We start from the raw sequence: 22,433 nt of genomic DNA, 5'->3' as shown, positions 1-22,433 counted from the left end.
TAAGTAAGCAGTGTACAGACTAAAGCTTAAGTGAGAAGAATGATCAGTATTAATCCTAATGTTACTTACCATCAACTTTTACCGAGCTTGTAGTAACTGCTTCACCGACGGCATTTGTAGCCTTGCACATATAAGTGCCGGTGTCTTCGGAATAAGCATAAAGAACATCAAGTGCCACATAACCAAAGTCGTACGTAGTCTTGAATCTATGGCCCTGTGCGACCGGCCTGCCGTTGCAATACCACTCTACACGCATGGTTGGATCGTTGACTGGTGTAAGTGTTGCTTCCAGGTGGACTGGGTGGCCCTCAGCCACATGAATATTTTTGAGTGGTTTGCCAAACTGAGGCTTCTCAGCCACAAAACTCTCATCGCGGACGATGCGCTTATTTCTGCTCTCGTCCTCGAGGTATTGTATCTTCTCCAGTGCGCTTTCGTGTTGCGTGTCTCTGATTATAGATTCCTTAGCTGCAAGTAAATGGTAACAGAGGTATAATACTCGTATTTATTTATTTCGTCATTAAGATTTTGTATGAGGATATGAAGTCAATAAGGACGAAAAATGCTGTGATATGCTCAATCGATGTATAAATATGAGTCCTAACAAATATATTTTTCACTAGACTTATAGTGACCGGGATATAGACCGTGATTACCTTTTGTTTTGTTAATATATTTTTGTATATTTTATAACAAATTGATTCCTTCTTTTTTCCGTATCCGAACTAACCTATTTGTGCTATATACTTACATTGAACGCTTAACTTGATTGAAGAAGTAGCTTGGCCCAAGTTATTGATGACTTTGCATGTGTACTCGCCAGAATCTTCACCGTATACTTGAAGGATGTCAAGAGCTGCGAAACCAAAATCATACGAAGTGCGGTAGCGATGACCACTCTGAAGGACCTTGCCGTTGAAGTACCATTCGACGCGCATGTTCGGGTCTGGGTATGGCTCGATTCTGCACTCATAATGAGCGCTTTGGCTCTCAACTAGTTTTGAAGGTCCGTTAAGTTGAGTAACAAATCTAGGCGCCTGGTTGATAGCAATATCAACTTCCTCTCTGCGCTGGTAACGGGTTGCGCCTTCCAGTTGTTGAATCTTTTCTAAGGCACTTTCGTGTTGTGATTCAAATTGGAGTGATGCTTTTGCTGCAAAAGTAATTAAAATTGATAACTTAGTATTATTTTTGAAATGAAATCTTTGCTGGAAACGGAGCTTTTTTTCTGCATTCATTCTACTTGTACTCTCTTGAATACTTAAGTCGTTGTTTCCCTTTAGGCGGGCCAGGACAGATTCGTATTAAATCAGTTGAGGTTTAGGCCTTAATCTGAGTAAGTACGACTCTAAGGTTGCCGGTTTCTATTTAATTCGGATTCTAAATAGGTTTGATTATGAATAGGGCATTTTCTAAGTTATCCGAGTTCCTAAAATGTTAGGTTATTAAAATCTCAAATTCCTAGCACTTCAGATTCTCATTATGCCGAATTCTGAGTAGGACAGAAAATTACATATTGGAATCTTAGTATGTGTAATTCCGAGTACGACCGATTCGATGTTGATCGGATTCTGTTATAAAAAAAAATTAAAAAATTATCCACAAAATATGTACCATTATGAAATAAAACTATGAAAACGGATTATATCGCGTATATTGAATTTATAATACATCCTGTGGGATGTATTATAAATTCAATATACGCGATATAATCCGTTTTCATAGTTTTATTTCATGAGTAACTATCGCGGTAACCGAAGACAATATTATGTACCATTATGCCAAAATAGATACTTGTCCATTGAACATTTCCTTCTTACCCTGAGTCGACGGAGCCCCGCTATGCGGGGCTTCTATTTCTCGGCGGTTTGCCCTTCGGGCATCTAAAGCAACCTAACGAACCTAACCTACCTACCTATTGATTTAGTGTGACGTTATTCATCATTAAAAGATTCTGTTCAATTTCTTAATCGAATCGTTGCTAATCGGATGAGATAAGAAACTGCATTAGTCCTAATCCAACTCGTTACCAATCTGACGTAGTACTGTCATGTCACGGGACCCCTTTATTCGAATCTGTCCTACTCAGAAATTGGTTTAAAGAGAAAGTGACTTCCATATCATAAGTCGTATGTCGAAACTGCTTTATTCAGAAACATACCTATAGCAAATCAGACCTCAACAGAGTCGTACTTACTTAGATTCTGGCCTAAAACCCAACTGCCTTAATACGAATCTGTCCTGGCCCACCTAAAGGGTTGTTTCTTTCATTTCGTATCGGTTCGGATTGTTTGTTGTTATAAAATTTTACTCAATGATGTGATTTAAGTGAGTGATGATTCTCTAAAAAGAGTATCAAATACAATTAAAATGTGAAACGAACGTTAAATATTACAGTTAAAGGAGTTTCTAACAAAAGCAACTTTGCAAGTAAAACGAACAAGTGTATAATACTTACATTGTACGAACAAGGTCGAGGATGTCACAGCCTCACCCTGCTCATTTATAGCCCGGCAAGTGTAAGTTCCAGAGTCCTCAGGGTTAACGTATTTCATATTTAGAGCGACGTACCCGAAGTCATGCATTGTCGTCAAGCGGTTAGCTATTAACAAAAAGTAGTTTATGAATATTTTAAGTAAAATGTACATGGTATAAATAACTTTTATACTTATAAATACTTACAAGCTTCGATAGGGACCCCATTGCGCAACCATTCAACTCGAAGTTTCGGGTCACCTACAGGAATAAGCCTAGCTTCAAAGTGTGCAGCCTGGTTTTCGGCTACCTTAATATCTTTCATGGGCATTGTAAATACCGGAGCCTGAGTTATAAATTCATCTTGGGCACTGTGCCTCTGGTATCTTGATGTATCTTCTAGCTGGTTGAGCCTACCCAAAGCTCCTTCATGCTGTGACTCCAAATAAATTGATTTCTTGGAATGTACAATAGCAATTCCAGAGGTAACGGCTTCACCCAGTGCATTGATAGCTCTGCAAGTGTAAGTTCCAGAGTCCTCTGGTAAACAAGACATGATGTCGAGAGCAACAAACCCGAAGTTGTTGGTCTCCGTGAACCTGGAACCACTCTTAAGAGGCCTGTTGTTATGGTACCATTCAACTTTCATGGTAGGATCAGAAACTGGAATCAATCTACATTCGAAATGCGCACGCTGACCTTCCTTGATTTCAATATTCTTCAGCGATGTTGTGAAAATAGGTGCCTGGGTTGTAATTTCATCGACCATGTCTGATCTGTGATATTTAGTTCGATCTTCTAGATGCTGAATCTGTTCCAGGCCGGCTTCGTTTTGTGTACCCCTAATAATGTCTGCTGTTCCACGGCAAGAAAGCCTACAGCTGACTTCGTCGGTTCCGACATGATTAACTGCTCTGCAGGTGTATACTCCGGAGTCTTCTGCAATTAAGTCAATGATATCTAAGGCTACATAACCAAAGTCGTGAATTGGTCTGAACCGGTGTCCAATAGTAACGGGTTGACCATTCTTAAACCATTCCACTTTTAGATTAGAATCAGTTACTGGTTCCAATTTACACTCGAAGTGGACGTTATGCCCTTCTACGACATTTTCTATTGATTTGGGCTTAGTCACAAATTGTGGTTTGATATTAATAGTCTCGTCAATCATTTCGGACTTCTTATAACGAGAAGCATCTTCGAGGTACTGAATCTTCTCGAGGCCTGATGGATGCTGTGACTCAAAAATAAGGTCCTTCTTTGCAATAACGCGTAGCGCACAAGAAGTAACAGTTTCACCGAGCTGGTTTGTTGCCTGGCAAGTGTAAACTCCGGAATCTTCGGGGTACACGCTTAAGAGATCAAGAGCTACATAATCGAATTCATAAGCTGGTCTAAATCTGTGGCCAGTCTTAATCGGTCTGCCATTGCAGAACCAATCCACTCTCATGGTCGGGTCGCCAACTGGTTGCAATCGACATTCCAGATGTACGTTTGTTCCCTCAATGGTTTCAATGTTGTGCAGCGATCTTGAAAATTGTGGTGCCTGCATTACTGTTATGTCTTCTTGAACTTGCCTACTTCTGCGAGCAGCATCCTCGAGCATTTGAATTTGTTCGACAGCTTGTTCGTTCTGAGTCTCAGTCAGAATATCTGATCTTTCGATGACTCGTACCAGCGCTGAGGTGTGAGCTGAGCCTAAGTGGTTGACTGCTCTTACTGTATATTCACCGGTGTCAGTAGATGTAGCGTGAATAATGTCTAGTGCCACAAAACCAAAGTCATAATAAGTCTTAAATCTGGAACCGACGGTCACAGCCCTTCCATTGTGGAACCATTCGACTCTCATTGTAGGATCACCCATAGGTTCCAATCTGCATTCGAGATGGATATTTTTACCTTCTGATACAGGCGCTGGATCTGATAGCGGCTGTACGAAAATGGGTTTCGACTTTGAAATTTCTTCAATTTGATACATTGGTTCCACAAATTTAGACTCTTCAAGGTGGCGTGTTTTCTCGTATAGGCCACGATGAATACTTGATGTATCAATACTGGACCGTGCTGCAATAAAAAAAAAGTTAGTTTTATATTTCAAATAATAATAATATAAAGGTAAACAATATTACGGGATACTTACTTTCTACTACCATTGAAGTGGTCAACTGAGCTTCTCCAGCAGCGTTGCGAGCTACAACAGTGTACGTTCCGGAATCGTCAGCTCGAACGCTGGATATATCTAACGCAACGTATCCGAAGTCGTGGTAAGTCTGAGTACGGTTAGCTTGTTTGATTTGCTTTCCATTGAAATACCATTCCACAGACATAGTCAAGTCACTCTGAGGCTCCACTCTCGCTTCGAAATGGGCACTTTGCCCTTCTACAATTTTATTTGTGCCTTTCAAAGGTCCTAGGAAGCGAGGTTTCTGTGCTACTCTCACTTCTTCTTCAGATCGCTTAGTGTATCTGCTTGTATCCTCTAGATGTTGAATCTTCTCGAGACCTCCTGGGTGTTGCGATTCCGCAATAATATCTTTCTTGGTTACAATAGTGCACTGGGCACTAGTAGTAGCCTGTCCGAGAGCATTGTAGGCTCGGCAGGTGTAATGACCAACATCATGTACAGTCACCGACTTAATTGTTAGTGCTACATATCCAAAGTTGAAGAATGTCGTTATTCTTGAACTGGCTTCTACAGGACGTCCGTCCTTTAACCATTCTACCCTCAAGGTAGAGTCGCCCACCGGCTCGAGACGAGCTTCGAAATGGGCAAATCCACCTTCCTTAACGTTCAGCTGATCTTTAATAGGTGTTTTGAATTCTGGTCGTTGTGTACTTTCAGGTACTTCTTGATAATATTTAACATGTTGCTGTTGCTGATATGCTTCTAATTGTTCTGTTTTTTCTATATAGCGTCTTTGCTCTGGTATGCCGAGATCTGAGGTGACCGTGCTCCTTGCCGCTACTTTGATCGAAGCGGTGCTGACGGCTTCGCCCAGTTTGTTTACAGCTCTAACTGTGTACGAACCTGCATCTTCAGCCCGTAGGTGCATGATGTTAAGGGAGACGTAACCGAAGTTGAAGATTGACGTGATTCGCGAGCTGGCTGTAATCGGACGTCCGTCTTTGTACCACTCCACTCTCATGTGCGAGTCGCTGACCGGCGTCAATTGAGCTTCAAAGTGAGCGTTTCTGCCTTCTTGGAGTTCACCAAGTTCTTGCAAAGGCCTGATAAATTGAGGCCTCTGTGAAATATTTTCTTCAACCGACTCTTGGTGCTGATATCTAGAGTAATCTTCTAATTGTTGAATATATTGAAGACTTTCCGGGTGTTGGCTAGTCCTTTCAATAGTTGCTCTAGGTGTAACTTGCAACATTGCTTTAGTCTCGGCCATACCGGTTGCACTGACAGCTCGGCATGTGTATTCTCCACTATCTTGAATGTTAAGACTGAGCATATCTAGAGAAATGTATCCAAACTTGAATATTGACGTGAATCTTGAACCTGGAACCAATTTATTATATGTTGAGAAACGCGAAATCAAGAAATAAAAACAGTAAGCAGTAAATTAATAATAATTACTAATTTACAAAATATATCGTAAAAGACTACCGCATACTTAAATACTTACTAGCTTCGATACTTTGTCCATTTCTCAACCATTCTATCTTCATCGTTGGGTCGCCGACCGGTTCTATTCTCGTTTCAAAGTGAACCTTGCCACCTTCCATCTGTGATACACTCTTCAATGGCACGATAAACTGTGGTGGAGGATAAACTCGGTCTTCCTCACCCGGAGGAACATAAGGTCGTGCCCTTTCCACGTGCCTTAAGTAAATAATCTCTGGTCCAGGAGCAGGCCTAGAAATAAAAATAATAATTAAATTAGAGAAATAAGTTTTTGGCAAAAAATATTTTTTGGTACAAGCTTATACATATAGCTGGATGTACTTTTTTCCACAGACAACTAACTCAATTAGTTTGCGTTGTTTTATCACAGAGTTCCCATGGCCTCCTCCTGTCTCCATCGTCAGATCGGCACCATGTCATCATAATATTGCATTGTCATCCGATTTACATATTATGTATGCAAATTTTCAGCTTAACCGGAAATCGGGAAGTGGGTCAAATTTAGCTTCCAAGAATTAACCCAAACTAACAAATTAACATACACACATGCATACTAACAGGGCAAGTTAAATAAAAGCTTGTAAAAATAGACATCTTCAAGGTTTGAGAAAATTTATACGTTTTAATAGTTGTACTTACTCTGGTTCGATTATCCTTGTTGGCCGCGGTAAGTGCAGACGCTTTTGTTCGGGCGGAGGCTCCTTGGGAACTTCCACGTAGAGCCTTGCCCGAGTGGCGGTGGAACCTGCGACGTTCTGGGCGGTGCACTGATACCATGCCGCATCCGACGCCTTGGCTCGAGGGATGTCCAGTGTCGAGGTCCCACCATCGGTATTAATTCGTAATTCTGGATTGGGTATAATCGGAACGCCGTCCTTCTGCCATGTGATCCGCGGTGTAGGTGTGCCAACTGCTCGTGCATTCAGCGCCACAGGTTCGCCTTCACGTACGCTTAGCGTGCTGAAACGTTCGACGAACTTGGGGGCTACCACTTGCTCCTTCTCGATGACGTTCAGTCGGCACTGGAAGGATGTCTCGCCGCTCTTGTTGCGGGCGACACACGTGACTACACCGCTGTCACTTCGATCGACGTTTGTTATCATAAGCGCATGATTACCTGACTCGTTTACTAATATCTTATGATTACAATCGTCTCGGATTTGTCTATCGTTAATGAACCACGTGACTTCAGGGTAAGGTCTGCCCGTGACGCGGCAATCGAATCGCGTCAATTTCCCTTCTGTTACATCTCGATCTTGGCAGACCTTAACGAATTGCGGAGCGAGAGCTTTCTCAACTATTTCTACTCTTTCTTCAGTCTCTGTTTGCTGAGTATCCATAATATATTGTGATTTGTGATCCTGCACGTAAGTTTCTTGTGGCGATTCTACGGCAAGGTAAGCTGATGTTACAATGCATCCATTGGGGTTTTCAGCCAATAATGTGTAGTGGCCCGAATCAGACTTTTGCGTATTCTTAACTCTAAGTGTGGTCTGGTTATGTGTAGTTATGATTTCATATTTGTTCGAGTTAACTAGCCTCTGCCCATTTCTGAACCACGTTACCCGTGGCCTGGGGTTGCCCGACAACTGTACGTTGAACTGCGCGTCGGCACCTTCCTGGAGTTTTGAGTTTCTGGGCTTCTGAGCTATCTTTGGTGGGGCAACGGCCCCTAATGTTCTATCGATTTCGGTGCTCATTTGAATGTCACTTTCGCCCACGTATCTTCTGGTGATAGTCTCTCTGAATGATACTTCCCTCAAGAGTCTATATTCGAACGTATCTACTTTGAAATCTTCTGAAGAGGAATAGTCAGAAGTGCCGTTAGTGTAAGCCACTTTCTGAGTCTGTCGGGACTGGTCGGATGTGAATCCTTGCGTGCCGTAGGATTTGTGTTCGACGCTCTCACTAACGTGTCGATAACTCTGCTGCTGGGAGGCCTGCTGCGCGGGCATAGCCACGCCCTCGGGCTGGATGTATACGGAGCAGATGGCTTCGCCATACTGATTGCGCGCTGTACAAGTATACTCGCCCTCGTCGCCAGGCCCTATCTGCTTGATAAGTAACGACACATCACCTGTCTGTTCGTTGTAGCTCATACTATATTTATTACATTCTACCAATGGTGCTTTCTTTCTCGTCCATGAAACTACTGGCGTAGGATTACCCCTAAGTTTTCCTTCGAATTTTGCATTACCGCCTTGCGCAAATCTCGCATTTTTGAAGATTTGCTCGAATATCGGCGGCGAGGGCTCACCGGGTCTGCCTGAAGTGATGGCCAGCCGGTCTCCAGCGCTCTCTACTGCAACAAAAGAGAAATCTCTAATAATATTTTTGCTATCGGATTTTACATCATGGTGATCAAGGACCATAATGATTTGATGATTCAACTTGCAACAGTCGCACACACAGCAGTGAATAAATATATTAAATATGGACTTGGCTTCGCTTGCTCTAGCAGTCTAGCTAATTGAGTAGGTACCTATTATAAGAGATGTTTACTATACTTATATGGACCGGGATATATACCGTGATTACCTTTTATATCCCGGTCAATATAAGTCTAGTGAAACTATCCGTGAGTCATTAAAAACTATTATGTTTACTATAATTAATTTGAGGTATCTTACGAATTACTATACTTAAAAGTAACATAATTATAAATAAAACACACAATAATTATTAAAAACAGATCTTAATAAACTTAGAGAATATGGTGCTCTCAGTTAAAAATATCAAGTTTTCATCTAAAGAATAATAGTTAGTTGGTTTAGCAAAATTATTTAGCGCCACTTGCACCATCTTACCTGGGGTTATTCGGTTAAACCTGGAGTTACTATGGATACCAGAACAATTTGACACTGGGTTAACGGTTTAACGGGTTAACCCCGGGTTAGTAGGATGATGCAAGTGGCCCTTAGAAACCATCCACATGAAATCTTTATGTGTGAGAAATGCTCCCTAGAGATACACCGTAATTGTATTTTATTACAATATGCCTTCGAACCGGCATCAAACAAACAAACAAACATTGCGCACTTGAAAAGTCTTATGTATCGAAATATTTGTTGCAGGTTGCAGCAGGTGTAGTTAGTCGAATTACTACGGTAAAATCATATAATATCAAGATAGCAAGTTCAGCAAGTACCTGTAGCTAATTGAAAGCAAAACCAAAAATCCACATGTAATAAACAGTAGTACGAGTAGAATGTATTGCGTGGGAGCAAAATTCAATACTTCGTCGAGAGAACCCTCACTCCTCAACTCCTCATGTTCGAAAAACTAAATATGCTTACTAAGACATCAAAAAGACAATGACTAAATAGATTTAGTAAACATGATTTAAATAGATATTTGTTATACAAGGGTGCAAAGTTGTATTTTACCCGCGAGTGTGTAATTGAAACACCAGCAAGCATAAGGATTCTATAGTTGAACCACGAGCGAAGCGAGTGTTTCTAAAATAGAATCCTGAGCGTAGCGAGTGTTTCAACACAAGAGAAGTAAAATACATTTTCCCCTCACTAGCTCGGAAAGCCGTCTTTTATCCTTTAAAACAAGATTAAAAAATAAACGTTTCTGATGACATAAAATCATTAAATAAAGCTAAATTTGGTATTTTTTATTAGATTCTCAAACACTTTGTTTAATGAGAATTAATATCGAACGAGCTATCGATTATTATGAGCGTTTTACATTTGGTTATCTGTCAAGCTACTTAAACACGCTCCATCCAAGGTCAAATTACTTTCTCCACTAGTGGATAAAATGCGTTTTTCCCCGCTTTTTTTAAAGGATAAAAGACAACTTTCCGAGCTAGTGAGGGGAAAAATATATTAGCTGGGCCGTGTTGCATAATAAACTACAATATTACAAACGGAACTCCTTTTCCAATTTCACTTATTAGAAAAGGAGTTCCGCTTGTAATATTAGTTGTAGTTTATTATGCAACACGGCCCTGGTTTAGTTTAGTTTAATTCCTTTTTAACTGAATGCTGTAATATGCGCTTTTAAAAAACTCAAAGGAAATAGGAATGTGATACTACTGAAAAACAAGCTACTAACAAATGACCTGTTTATGTGCATTTACTTCTGGATGGACAGCTGGCAACTGCAACTAGCAGAACAGTATATGGGCCATAAAATGCAGTTTTCAGAGTACGAAAGTGAGACAAAAATGTAAAAAAAAACTAATGAACGAAAGTCTATTTTGTTCCCAATGCCAAAAGGTTAATAGTTATTTCAAACAATTTGTTAAACCTACTAAACCTGTCGGTTTCACTAAAAAGTAAAACCGACACGTTTATGGTTTTCTACATAGCTATAAGCTATAAGTACTTTTAAAAATTGTCTAAATTTACTCGTAACAAGTTTGTATTAATTAAATTTCTCAAAACAAAAAAAAACACTAATAAATTTATCGATATAATGTTAACTCTCCAATGATTCTCTTTTAGATAAAAAGCTTATTTATTTATTATTGTACAGCATTTACAAGTAGTTCCGGTTTAAAGGAAGAGCACATTTCTAATAAGCCACAATTATTATTAATTGTAGTAGAAACGGGATCAAATGCTTTGGCTTGCATTGCTGGTCTTTTAAATTGGCCTAGTAAATGAATGAAACTGTGCCGTTAAAAATTTGCAGTATACTATACTCAGGTTTGTTTTTTCGAATTTTACTAATTTAAATAAGTATTTTTAAGAGGCAACAGGAGTGGTCATATCTCCATACAAACATAACCAATGTACTCGACTGTTTCCTCCGTGGATTTTTATTTTTTAAGGCGTTAGAGCACTTCAACTCACTCATTTCATCATCATTTACTAGGCCGCAAAGAGAAGTATGGTATTCAAAACTGACATCTGACATCAATTAGCCTGAAAAGAAAAACAGTCCGACACAGATAATTTCATTACCATTAAATCTAAAAATTTCGTTACATTTGGAGGCGTATTGGAGGTGGAAACAGTCGAGTACATAACTTCGTTTTTTGAGATTTTTAGTATTTTTACGCGGGATTTTTCGCCTAACCTGGCGTTGTTCTTATCGCACTAGTTTTAGGAGCCGCTTCCGTTAGCGAGACGGATATATTCACCTAAAATATTTAAATCTCAGCTCCCGTATCCTCTTAATGCTTGCTTTTATAGGTACCTCTCGCTTCCAATGGTGGTACCTATGACAGTTCATTTTTTTGGAGTACATGTCACGTAGAATGTATGTAGACATTTTTTTGGAGCTTTATCACACTAATTTAATCAGAATGTAACATTTCAGTAGAAAGGTAGCTTGCTTATCGGTATTCTACACGATACATTTCGCGGAGTGTGCGATGTGATTACATAATCGAATCCCCCCATCTCCTTTCTGCAACCCGTGGGACTAGACGCGGACTTGCGTTTCACCCACGTGTAGTTACTTATTTGCCACTGATTCGTACTAAGCTATGCATCCAGCTTTATCATGCGAACGGCTAAGGAGTGGAATTCACTTCCTGCAAATCTATTCCCAGTCCACTATAACCTAGAAGTCACTACACGGAAGACATCACGCCGACCTTGGACAAGCTTATGTAGACAAAGACCTATCAAACACTTGGTTAAAAAGAGGCGAACTCTTTCCGGAAACCGAAGCATTTATGCTAGCAATACAGGACCAAGTAATAGCCACACGGAACTATAGAAAACACATCACTAAAAACTTAGACCGACTGACTGACTCATGCAGACATTGCAATGGTGCTGCCGAAACCATCCAACATATAACAGGCGCATGTAAAGCAATAGTTCAAACAGACTACAAACACCGTCACGATCAGGTTGCTGCCATAGTTCATCAGTATTTAGCCCACAAACACAAATTCATTGAAAAACAACAGCCATATTATAAATATAAACCATCCATAGTACTTGAAAGCCAACAATATAAACTATACTGGGACAGAACAATTATGACAGATAAAACTATTCACTTCAATAGACCCGACATCACATTATTTGATAAAGGTAATAAAACCATATATATTATTGATATAGCCATCCCAAACAATCAACACTTAATGACAAATTAACGAAATATCAAGACTTGGCCATAGAACTTAAACGACAGTGGCATGCGAATACAGTACATATAGTACCTATAATAATTTCCACAACAGGAGTAATCCCCAAAACCTTAAACAATAGCCTGAAATCCTACAGATCCCCACTCACGTTATAGGAACACTACAAAAAGCCACAATGTTAAACACATGCCTTATAACCAGGAAGTTTTTGACCTCATCTACTATATCCGACACACTGTAATGTTTGCAAATATTTATTATACTTGGCCATGGCCCGTATAATAAACAAACCTCCCTTGAAAAAGGAGAAATATGAAACAAAAAATCAAAATAATAATAATAAATAATTTCTTTATTCAGACACGGTGTTTCAAAGCTAGGTACTAAAACTATTTTTTTACACACTACCTTAATTTAAAAAATATACCTATATATCCCCTGAATGGGGGTTTATAAGTGCAGACATCCAGTGTGTTATGGTACGTCAAAAAAGGAATGTACAGGTTTTTTAAAGGGTCGGCAACGCGCATATAATATCTCTGGTGTTGCAGGCGTCCATAGGCTCCGGTGACTGCGTACCATCAGCCAAAAAAAGAGGTATAAAAGTTCGTAGGGGTAAGATAAAAATAAACAAAGTATCAAAACAATTTTTTTTAAGACTATCCTGTAAGTTAGGTCACTTTTTTCTTAGTTGGCAATAAATGGGTCATAAGGTTAGCTCATTTCGTTGTCGAGCGCGCGCGTGAGTCACTGCGTCGGTCCGTTTCACGCGGCTATTTTGGTGCACGAAGCTCGTATCTTATTACTATAACCATTTTCGTGGACGCACGTTACGGTTTGATTAATGTATTGATTAAATCTTATAAAGATAATCTTTGCCCACTAGGCACACTGACGATGATCACACATCCCTTTCATGCAGCATTCAAACAACATAGTCGCTTTTTTTTTTTTTATACCACGTCGGTGGCAATCAAGCATACGGCCCGCCTGATGGTAAGCAGTTACCGTAGCCTATGAACGCCTGCAACACCAGAGATATTACACGCGCGTTGCCGACCCTTTAAAAACCTGTACACTCCTTTTTTGAAGAACCCCATACTGTAGCCCCTCAGGAAAACCTCGGCAGGGAGCTCATTCCACAGCCGAAGCGTACGCGGGAGGAAATTCCTCTTAAACCGCACAGTACGCGACCATTTAGGTGCTAGGGTGTGAGGATGAACACCCTGCCGATGGCGAGCGGTGCGGTGATAGAAAGCGGCCGTTGGCATCATGTCAAACAATTCTTCAGAGCACAGCCCATTGTACAAGCGGTAGAACACACACAAGGAGGCGAAGTCTCTCCTTAGACTTAAAGGTTCGATACCGCTTGTGAGTTTGGGATCATCGACGATTCGTACAGCGCGCCTTTGGACTGAGTCGAAGGGTCCAAGCTGGCATCCAGGTGCTCCTGCCCAAAGGTGACAGCAGTACTCCATATGGGGTCTGACTTGCGATTTATATAGCAGCAGTCTTTGCCCCGGAGTAAAGTATCGCCGTGCTTTATTGAGCACACCGAGTTTTTTGGATGCCAGATCAGCCTTCCCTTCCAGGTGGCTACGGAATTGGACGTCACTGGAGATGTCGACACCGAGGATCCCAATACTCCCTGACATGGTAAGGGCTGTGCCTTCGAACTGTGGGACCACGGTAAATGGGGTTTTCTTAGCGGTAAACGCGCAAACTTGTGTCTTGGTGGGGTTGAATCGCACTAAATTGTCCCGGCCCCACACCGAAACTCTGGATAGAGTGCCCTCAATATTGCAAACAATTAGAATAACCTTCTACTGCACTACAGATAAAATTAAGTACTTAAAGAAAAAATACTTTATGGTCGTTTCCAGATAAATAAAACCGGCTAAGTGCGAGTCGGACTCGCGCACGAAGGGTTCCGTATCATTACGGAAAAAACAGCAAAAAAATCACGTTTGTTGTATGGGAGCCCCATTTAAATATTTATATTATTCTGTTTTTAGTATTTGTTGTTATAGCGGCAACAGAAATACATCATGTGTGAAAATTTCAACTGTCTAGCTATCACGGTTCATGAGATACAGCCTGGTGACAGACAGACGGACGGACAGACGGACAGACGGACAGCGGAGTCTTAGTAATAGAGGGTCCCGTTTTTACCCTTTGGGTACGGAACCCTAAAAAAGATATAAATTTTGAATTTCATACATTGTTTCGTATACATTGTAAAGGTAAAATTATAATGAATTCTTTATATTTCTAGTCAGCCTAAATCTGCACCGCCTTTTAGGTGTGGCAAAGTGTGGACTGCCACAATTAACGTCAAATTACATGCAAATATGGTATTATGGTGACACTCCCATAGTTTGTCATTGCAAAGTCTGTGCAGAGTTAGCTTGGTCAAGCCAAATACATATGCTCTTTACAAAAAGTAATGAAGCTTGTGAAATAATCTACGCCGTAATGTGCCACAAAAATATACCGGGTGTTTCCTGTAACAGGAGCAATAAATTAAACTGGAGGCTGTACGCCTCAAACTGACCAACATTTGTTCATCAACTTTTAAAAATTATAAAAATTTTAGATTATACCTTTTTCATACTAATTAAATATTATTTTCAAAGTACGCTGCCATCTGTGTGTTTGACGTTGGTTGTCACCCTTTAATTTAAACATAACAAATTTTGCAATACATTGCGTCTTAGAATAAACTTTAAAGTGTAATAAAAATCAAAACACAAGTTATTTTTAAAAGTTGCTGAACAAATGTTGGTCAGTTTGAGGAGTAAAGCCTACAGTTTAATTTAATGCTCCTGTTACAAGAAACACCCGGTATATAAAAGGTAAAAAATAGGCAATTAACATTTTGTTGCCAACTACAGATTTACGTAACTAAATCAATAATATAAAAAATATTTTACAATTTATATACATAGTAAACATCCCTATAATGGACGTTGCACCAATACTTGACATAAATCGTAATATTGAAGCGCCATATTTGGACTCTCACGCAATAAAGGGAATGCATTTAAACTCTTTAACATCAGTAAAGTAAGACGATGCGTCATATTGTCACAGAACAGTTAAGTAAGTCTGGTGAATGGACTAAGTTCAACATTGTTGGCTTATAGTATTTTTTGCATTGGCCCGGCGCGGCGCGGCGGGACCGGTTCTGCGGGTTGAGCGTTCTTGGCCGATCGTATTACGAGTATACTCATACTCGTAGTATCCACGCTGGATACTCAGCCAATACAAAGCAAGGTTTAAAGCCTTTGTGTAAAAAAAAACTTTCCTAAGGGTAATATACCAGTACAGTATTAGTAGGCACACTGTATGTTTGTTAATTTGGGGTGTTATTTAATCGATCTGCAAAATATTCCTATTTTGATGAACAAAAATATATATTTGGTCAGCCAAAATGTGTATTTGATCAGCAACTTAAGGTTAGCAAGTATTTCAAAATCAGTTCGCAATTAATGTCATAATGAGCTGCTCTAAATTGATTTGGTTGGCAAATTAATTATTTGATCGGCAGTAAGCGATCCACCATTAATTAAATTTTGTTAAGCAGTCAGTGGGTAAGCGGATTATTTCATTTTGGATTACAATTTAACTGATCCGCAAAAATTAGTTCTAGCCTAACCTAACCCACTTTTCTAGTAGCAGTTTGTTTCTGTGAATGTCGCAGTCGGAATTATTGTACCGAACACACCAACATGCATAATTTAAGTACTTATGTAGTGGTAGAATTTTTATTCTGTGGTCGTAATAGAGCATAATGACAGTCGCCATTAGTGGTAGCCTGGTAGGTCATCAATCATCATCATCATCAGGCCTTGTACATCTTTACAGATGATTTAAGCAGCAGATGCTGCTTAGTGGTAGGTAAAATATCATTATTTACAGTGATATTTTCGCCAATACTTGTTTGGAAAAATAATCGGAGAAAAACGGTGTCAATAAAAAAAATCCGCTAAATTTTAATATTTTAAGAACAACTCTCTCTTGGCCAGTTTTAATGATTATACTATCGAGTACGATGTGTAACTGTTATAGACCCGATATACAACTAACATATAAGAAAAATAATGTTTCGTGTATATGATTATGAGGTGCCTGAATTTATAATTTTATTATTTTGTTACACGGCCCTAATTATAATCATAATATAAAGCCCGCTGTCCGACAGATCGTAATATTCACCAAAAACATGTTTTTTTTTCACCCTCTCTCTTTCATTTGATTATTTGTTGTTACCTGTAACCTCACCCCGCTGACAGAGAGACAGCCAGATTGACGGACAGTGGAGGTTTAGTAATAGGGTTCCTTTTGCCACCTGTCTGACACGGAACCCTCAAAACAGTGATATCGATTCTAACAAGCGTAATCCGTTTTAGACATGCACTTCACACCTTTTACAGTATCTTAAGTATACATATGAATCATTCACTGATGATACTGAAAATCATTAAATAGTTCCTCAGCAAAACGAAACAGTAACTAATAGGTAAGTCTTTAGTGTTCCGTACAAAACTTTGTTCACGGAACACTTATCACTTCGGTTTTTTTTTTCCTGGAGTACTCAAAACGACCGTTCTGTTTCAAGCTCGAATTCAGGCCACAGTTATAATTAAGGCTGTGACTATTTTAGTTTAAGTGTACGTTTATTTTAAAATCCATGTCATAACTAATTTATTTGAAAGGTTTATCATATGAATACAATGCGAGCGCTCGTTCCTGGCTCGCTACCAAATGCTTCATAATATAGGTGAAGACTTATTTTGAAATTATGAATAGGAAATATTACGCGAAACTCTGCGTAGGGGGCGCCACTACCACAATCTAAGGGTCTATCTCGTCGCGAAACAAGAAAATCGAAGTTACGTTATCTAACATCTCTGTCACTCTTGCATATTCGAGCGATAAAGAGGCAGAAAGCAAAATTTCGGATTCGCGTTTCCCGGTCCTTTGTAAACAAACCGCATTGATGCAAGTCAGTGGTTTACTAGAAGGGCTAGTGCTGCACTCTGGTGGCAGAACATTGCAGTAATACCCCCTATTGGTTTCGGTTTGAAATTGTACGCCTAAATTCTAATAACATACCTGTGTTATAAAGTGGGATGGAGGTGATGTAATTAATAGATAACAAGTATACTTTGGGTCGGTTGCACCAAACCGTCTGTCACCGTTAAAGCGCTCGCTAAATTTTTTCGTAGTTTCATAGTCTGCTGAGTGACGTTGGCCCTTAGAATAAAATATCGACATAACTGTGATCGATTCGTAGATTCCTCAACTGTATAGAAAATACTAACATTATCAAAAATGATGGCTTCCGCTAAATACAGCCGTCACAGTCACAGATATTTAGTAGTAAGACTTATAAGCAAACTTAAAAGCAGTGGCGGATTTGCAGTCTTAGCCGCCCTAGGCCCCAGGCCCTGTAATAAGTATTAGCCGCCCATTTCTCAGCAATCATCTTGCTTGCTGCCGCCCCTAACGTCTTGCCGCTGCCCCTAACGTCTTGCAGCCCTAGGCCCGGGCCTACTTGGCATTAGGGCAAATCCTCCACTGGTTAAAAGAATACGAGTATGATATAAGCTTATGTCAGCCTACGCCTTAATTATTTTTTCTACTCGTCGAGTATAATCTGTGTATTACAACTTCACATGCAACACTACAACCTTACTCTTTTCATCTTTTATTATGGCACTTCCGAATTAAGCATAAGAATTTTATCGATACGGTTTAGTCAATTATAAATTTTTTGAAAATAGAACACATACATTTCGATAAAATATTTCTTGTTTAAGGAGACTCGATTCAATGCAAATTAGCCTACTTAAACACGCTGCTGCGTCGCATCTGCTTTGTGATTTGGCCAACAAAAACATTTATATTTTATGTTGTAGTAGAAACAATGAGGGCTAACGCGTATGAATTCGCCGCTAGGGGCGCTAGTGTAGATGGTGGTCTTTTCCATAGTTCGAAATGTCACTTGTCACTTCAATGACTGACAGCTGTTCTATAGTCTTTTGGACCACCATCAACAGAGGCGCCAACTGGTGGGCAAAAAAACGATAGCCCTCATTGCTTCATAAGTCAGAAACGCGCATGTGACACCCCTCATATAGCAACATCCATACCCTACGAAAACCGCATTCGACGCCTTTTAATCCATTTAGCCGTTGAAGAAGCATTCCTTCATTTTAGTCGTGTAAAATTACAAATTTCTACCTAAGTGACGTCTCGTAATAGAAACCGTACCGTTACAACAAATCAACAAAAGTTTAGTGTATTTAGAACTAACTGTAAGAACGTAAGATCTTATCAAAAAGATGTCGAATTATTGAAGGAGCAATGATCTTACCAAATTGCACACAAGTTCAGGTATAATTTAAACAAATATATATGTGACTAGTTTTTCTTGCTTTAAATTACTATAAAGGGGCATTGAAATGAGAAAAAAGCGTAATTTTAGAAAACATTTCCTTTGACAAAAAAAAAGTATTTTTGCCTTTTTTTTCAGGATAGAAAATATTTTGTGTAAGTACAAAAATTTGAATAAGAATCTTTTTTTTATGCCAGTTTCTTATATAATCCAGTAACTTTGTTGCCTGAAAGTTCGTTTGCGTCAAATCCGGTAGTTCTGATTTTTTGCTGAATTGTTTATGATGTTGGCCCATGAATAATCCAAGTTTGTGACCTCGAGCGGCAAACGGAATTTTGGAAAAAATCGAAAAAACTGCGAAAATTTTGGGTGTTTTTTTAGATTTGGCGATTATAATTCTAAAGGACTAAATAGTTTTTGATAGTACCTTCTCAAGACGTTCTTAAAGTAAATAAGACTAAATTTGCTACAATACGTAACTAGATTTGTCTCTGTAGAACTAATAGTTTAATAGTAGATCCTCTAAATAATGGAGATAGCAAATTTCACTTAAAAGAGACATTCCTTTATTTTCAAAAATAAACAAAACTGCATTCAAAGATTCAAAAAAATACAATTTTAGGAATTGACCCGGCTAAAATAAAAACAACAGCCTGTACTTTGATGGCCCAAACAAAAAGGACAATCATAAGTATCGAATCATTCTAACAAACATGGTTAATTAAATAACATGAAAAACTTGAAAAACAAGATAATTTCTTTATCTAAATAAATATTTCTTGAATTACGACAAAGATAATTCATTGTGAACTCATCATCTTCCTCGCGTTGTCGCGGCATTTTTGCCACGGCTCATGGAAGCTGGGGTCCGCTTGGCAACTAATCCCAAGAATTGGTGTAGATACTAGTTTTTACGAAAGCGACTGCTATCTGACCTTCCAACCCAGAGGGCAAACTAGGCTTTATAGGGATTAGTCTGGTTTCCTCACGATGTTTTCTTTCACCGAAAAGCGACTGGTAAATATCAGATGATATTTCGTACATTGTTCGTACATAAAAGTTCCGAAAAACTCATAATTCTTTGTGAACTATTAACAAGTAATCCCTTGAGTAAAATTGCATTATCTTGTTTTTCAAGCTTTTCCTGTTATTTAATTTACCATGTCTGTTAGAGTGATTCGATCCGTAAAATTGTCCTTATTGAGTCGTTCTATTTTTATTTTAGCCGGTTTGATTCCTGGGTTAGAGAAGCGTATTTTTTAAATCTTTGAATGCAGATTTGTTTTTTTACGAAAATAAAGAAATTCTTTTAAGTGAAATTTGCTATCTCCATTGCTTAGAGTACTTTCCCTCCAGGTGGTATTAGAAAATTCCATTCTGTATACTACGTGAAACTTTGATGATGACATGTAGTAGGTAATTTAACTTTCATGCAAAACAAAGACACTTTATAAGATTGTGCATAGACCTGACTTTTTTTAGTTGCTTTACCTTTTAACTCCACCGCACAAACACTAATTAACCATTTTCATAAGTTATACCACCGTTATATCATGTAAGGAGGAGCGAATACTTATCGCGGTACAACTTTGCTAAGTTAAAAGTAGTATTGTTACGAGTGTCGTATTGACATACGGCTTTTTTAATTTCGAAGTATAGAGTAGTAGATGCCGCGATATGCGTAGCGGCGCATACGGTCCGGCGGGCTTGACCCACTCCACCATATGGCTGTATGTTCCATGATTCATACTTCAAGATCACGACAGCCTCAAAAAGCCGGTAATTTTAGTACTTTGTCGCATTAATGTACTGTCTCCAGTTTTCAGAATGCGACTAGATAGCGTTAAACGTTGTTTTAAACAAACATCATCATCATCAAATATGTGGATTGTGGATGTTGGTCAACTTAATAGGTTTCAATGAAAGCGCCTTGAAACTGAAACTTTACACTGAAAATGACAACTGAAACTGAAAGAACTTTACACCAATGAAAATGTACACTGTACTTAATAATTAAATAGTACGCTTTGACGCGTCCGATCATAAAACTGTCGTAGCATAATTTAACGTGTGATTTAACCATCATCGAAACAAATAGTTAATAAATTACGCGTGACGCTTTATAAAATTATGTAGCATTTAAACAATCAAATAACATAAAGAAGGTCAGAAGAATCAACAAAAATGCATTAGGTATTTGTAAAGATTCCAGGAAATAATACAGTTAAGACGAAAGCGAACCCATTTCATACAAATCTCAAAACATCAAACGTATGGTTAATATACCCCAAATTATGTAATCATATTTTCCATAATATCAATATCCAGAGAGGAAAATGGGGACTACGATGTATACATAACCCGCTAAACGGTAATTTATACTAGTACAGTACCGGCCAATAGTTAATATATCACCATGTTTTTACAGTATAACTTTTTATTTTATTTGTGAGTAACTTCCACCTCACTGGTTTAGTTATTGAGTCTAGTAGTATTCCTTTGTACGGGCGAAGAGAAAATTGGTCTCATGTAATGGTTTTTTCATAAAAAGTTTTTTTAATGTATTGTCAACCTTATTTTTTTTTGAGGTTTTTTAGTAAAATGCTGAGTATCCTATTGTAATTCACAGTATTTCATTGCAGTATTCATCACATATGTGTATAAACTGACTAGTAAAATATGCAATCTACGAACTAACCTATATTGTTTACTCTATACAAGCTCATACAAAAACACAAAGGCTCGTATTATTGGCCGGTACTGTAGGTAATTTTGAATTAAAGCCTCCAAGTCTGAAATTGGCACATTCCCCACTGCGATCATTGCCAATTCGTTTAACGGAACTGAAATTCACGATAACTTTTGACCAACTGTCTAACACAAATGTTTACTTTTTCGCTATATTAACACGCTCCGTTTGCTCGCATTGTATAATTTATAAATTAATATCTCACGTGATTATCACGGGTAGCGATCTGTGCTATTATTGGCTATAATTACCTACTCCGTCAATTACCGGACCAACAAAGAAATCGCCTACATACTTTGTTAACCTCGTATCTAACCTATTTTTACGGCACTTGGAACCTTGTTGGCAATGTGGTAACATTCAAAATAAGCAGCAATGAGATGTGAGTTTAAGAAAGCGAGGATAGTAATGGCGAACATCACCGTAGCTTTCCTGGAGTGAATATCGGACATGTTTACGGTTGAACAGTAGGTAGTAATAGGTACAGGTGAGACAAGGGGTCTGCAAGATTTTGCTACACTTGGCCAAGATTGCATATTGCATAGTATGAAAATAATTTAGTAGATATAAAAAAAAAAACAAAATGACAATGGTAAACACCAAACCTTTGAATAGTTTTGGATGTTTTTTTTTTGTATTTCCTTATTAACCTTTATTATACGATTATCACTCCCTAGCTCCCTACCTATGTTTTTGTTTATTCATTCCTCGGATTTTTAATAAAAGCTTTCCTTTTTAATGGAAGCGGCAACAGTTCTTTCACGCCAAACCTAGAAATAGGATTTCCAGAAGGACATTCGCCGTCAAATGCTGACTTTTTGTTTGAGAAGTGTTTGCCAGCGAAATGCCTGCGCCTTTAATAACGTGCCTGTAACATGTTTTAATTCCGAGCCATGTTTACCGGAACGAATGCCTCCTGTCGACATAGGGTTAGCAGACGTCAGTTAATACTTCAAACAATTTTGGTATCTACATGCCCACAGATTTATTTAGAACGTTTGAAGAATCAATAAAAACTGATAAGCGTCGGACCAAGCTAATTCTGCTTGGCATTTGCAATGACAAACTGTGGTACTATTTCCTCAAATTTATATGTAAATATGACGTGTAT

The 22,433-nt window shown here is 38.7% G+C and overlaps 1 protein-coding gene across 1 annotated transcript in view; it reads right to left on the bottom strand.

Moving 5' to 3' along the window:
* The window catches only part of LOC134754137 (titin), a 147,416-nt gene that overhangs the window by 110,766 nt on the left and 14,217 nt on the right, over positions 1-22,433 (bottom strand). Inside the window, exons 2-8 of the mRNA XM_063690216.1 lie at positions 6,746-8,408; positions 6,108-6,337; positions 4,616-5,980; positions 2,683-4,539; positions 2,459-2,602; positions 752-1,153; positions 70-468 (exon numbers count right to left, since the gene is read on the bottom strand). Of these exons, the coding sequence (XP_063546286.1) occupies positions 70-468; positions 752-1,153; positions 2,459-2,602; positions 2,683-4,539; positions 4,616-5,980; positions 6,108-6,337; positions 6,746-8,408 (6,060 nt within the window). The remainder of the gene's footprint in view (positions 1-69; positions 469-751; positions 1,154-2,458; positions 2,603-2,682; positions 4,540-4,615; positions 5,981-6,107; positions 6,338-6,745; positions 8,409-22,433) is intronic.

This window comes from Cydia strobilella, chromosome Z, assembly GCF_947568885.1.
Source record: "Cydia strobilella chromosome Z, ilCydStro3.1, whole genome shotgun sequence".
Classification (NCBI taxonomy): Eukaryota; Metazoa; Arthropoda; class Insecta; order Lepidoptera; family Tortricidae; genus Cydia; species Cydia strobilella.
The sequence above is the reverse complement of the archived record's forward strand: the minus strand, read 5'-3'. Positions and strand labels throughout refer to the sequence as shown.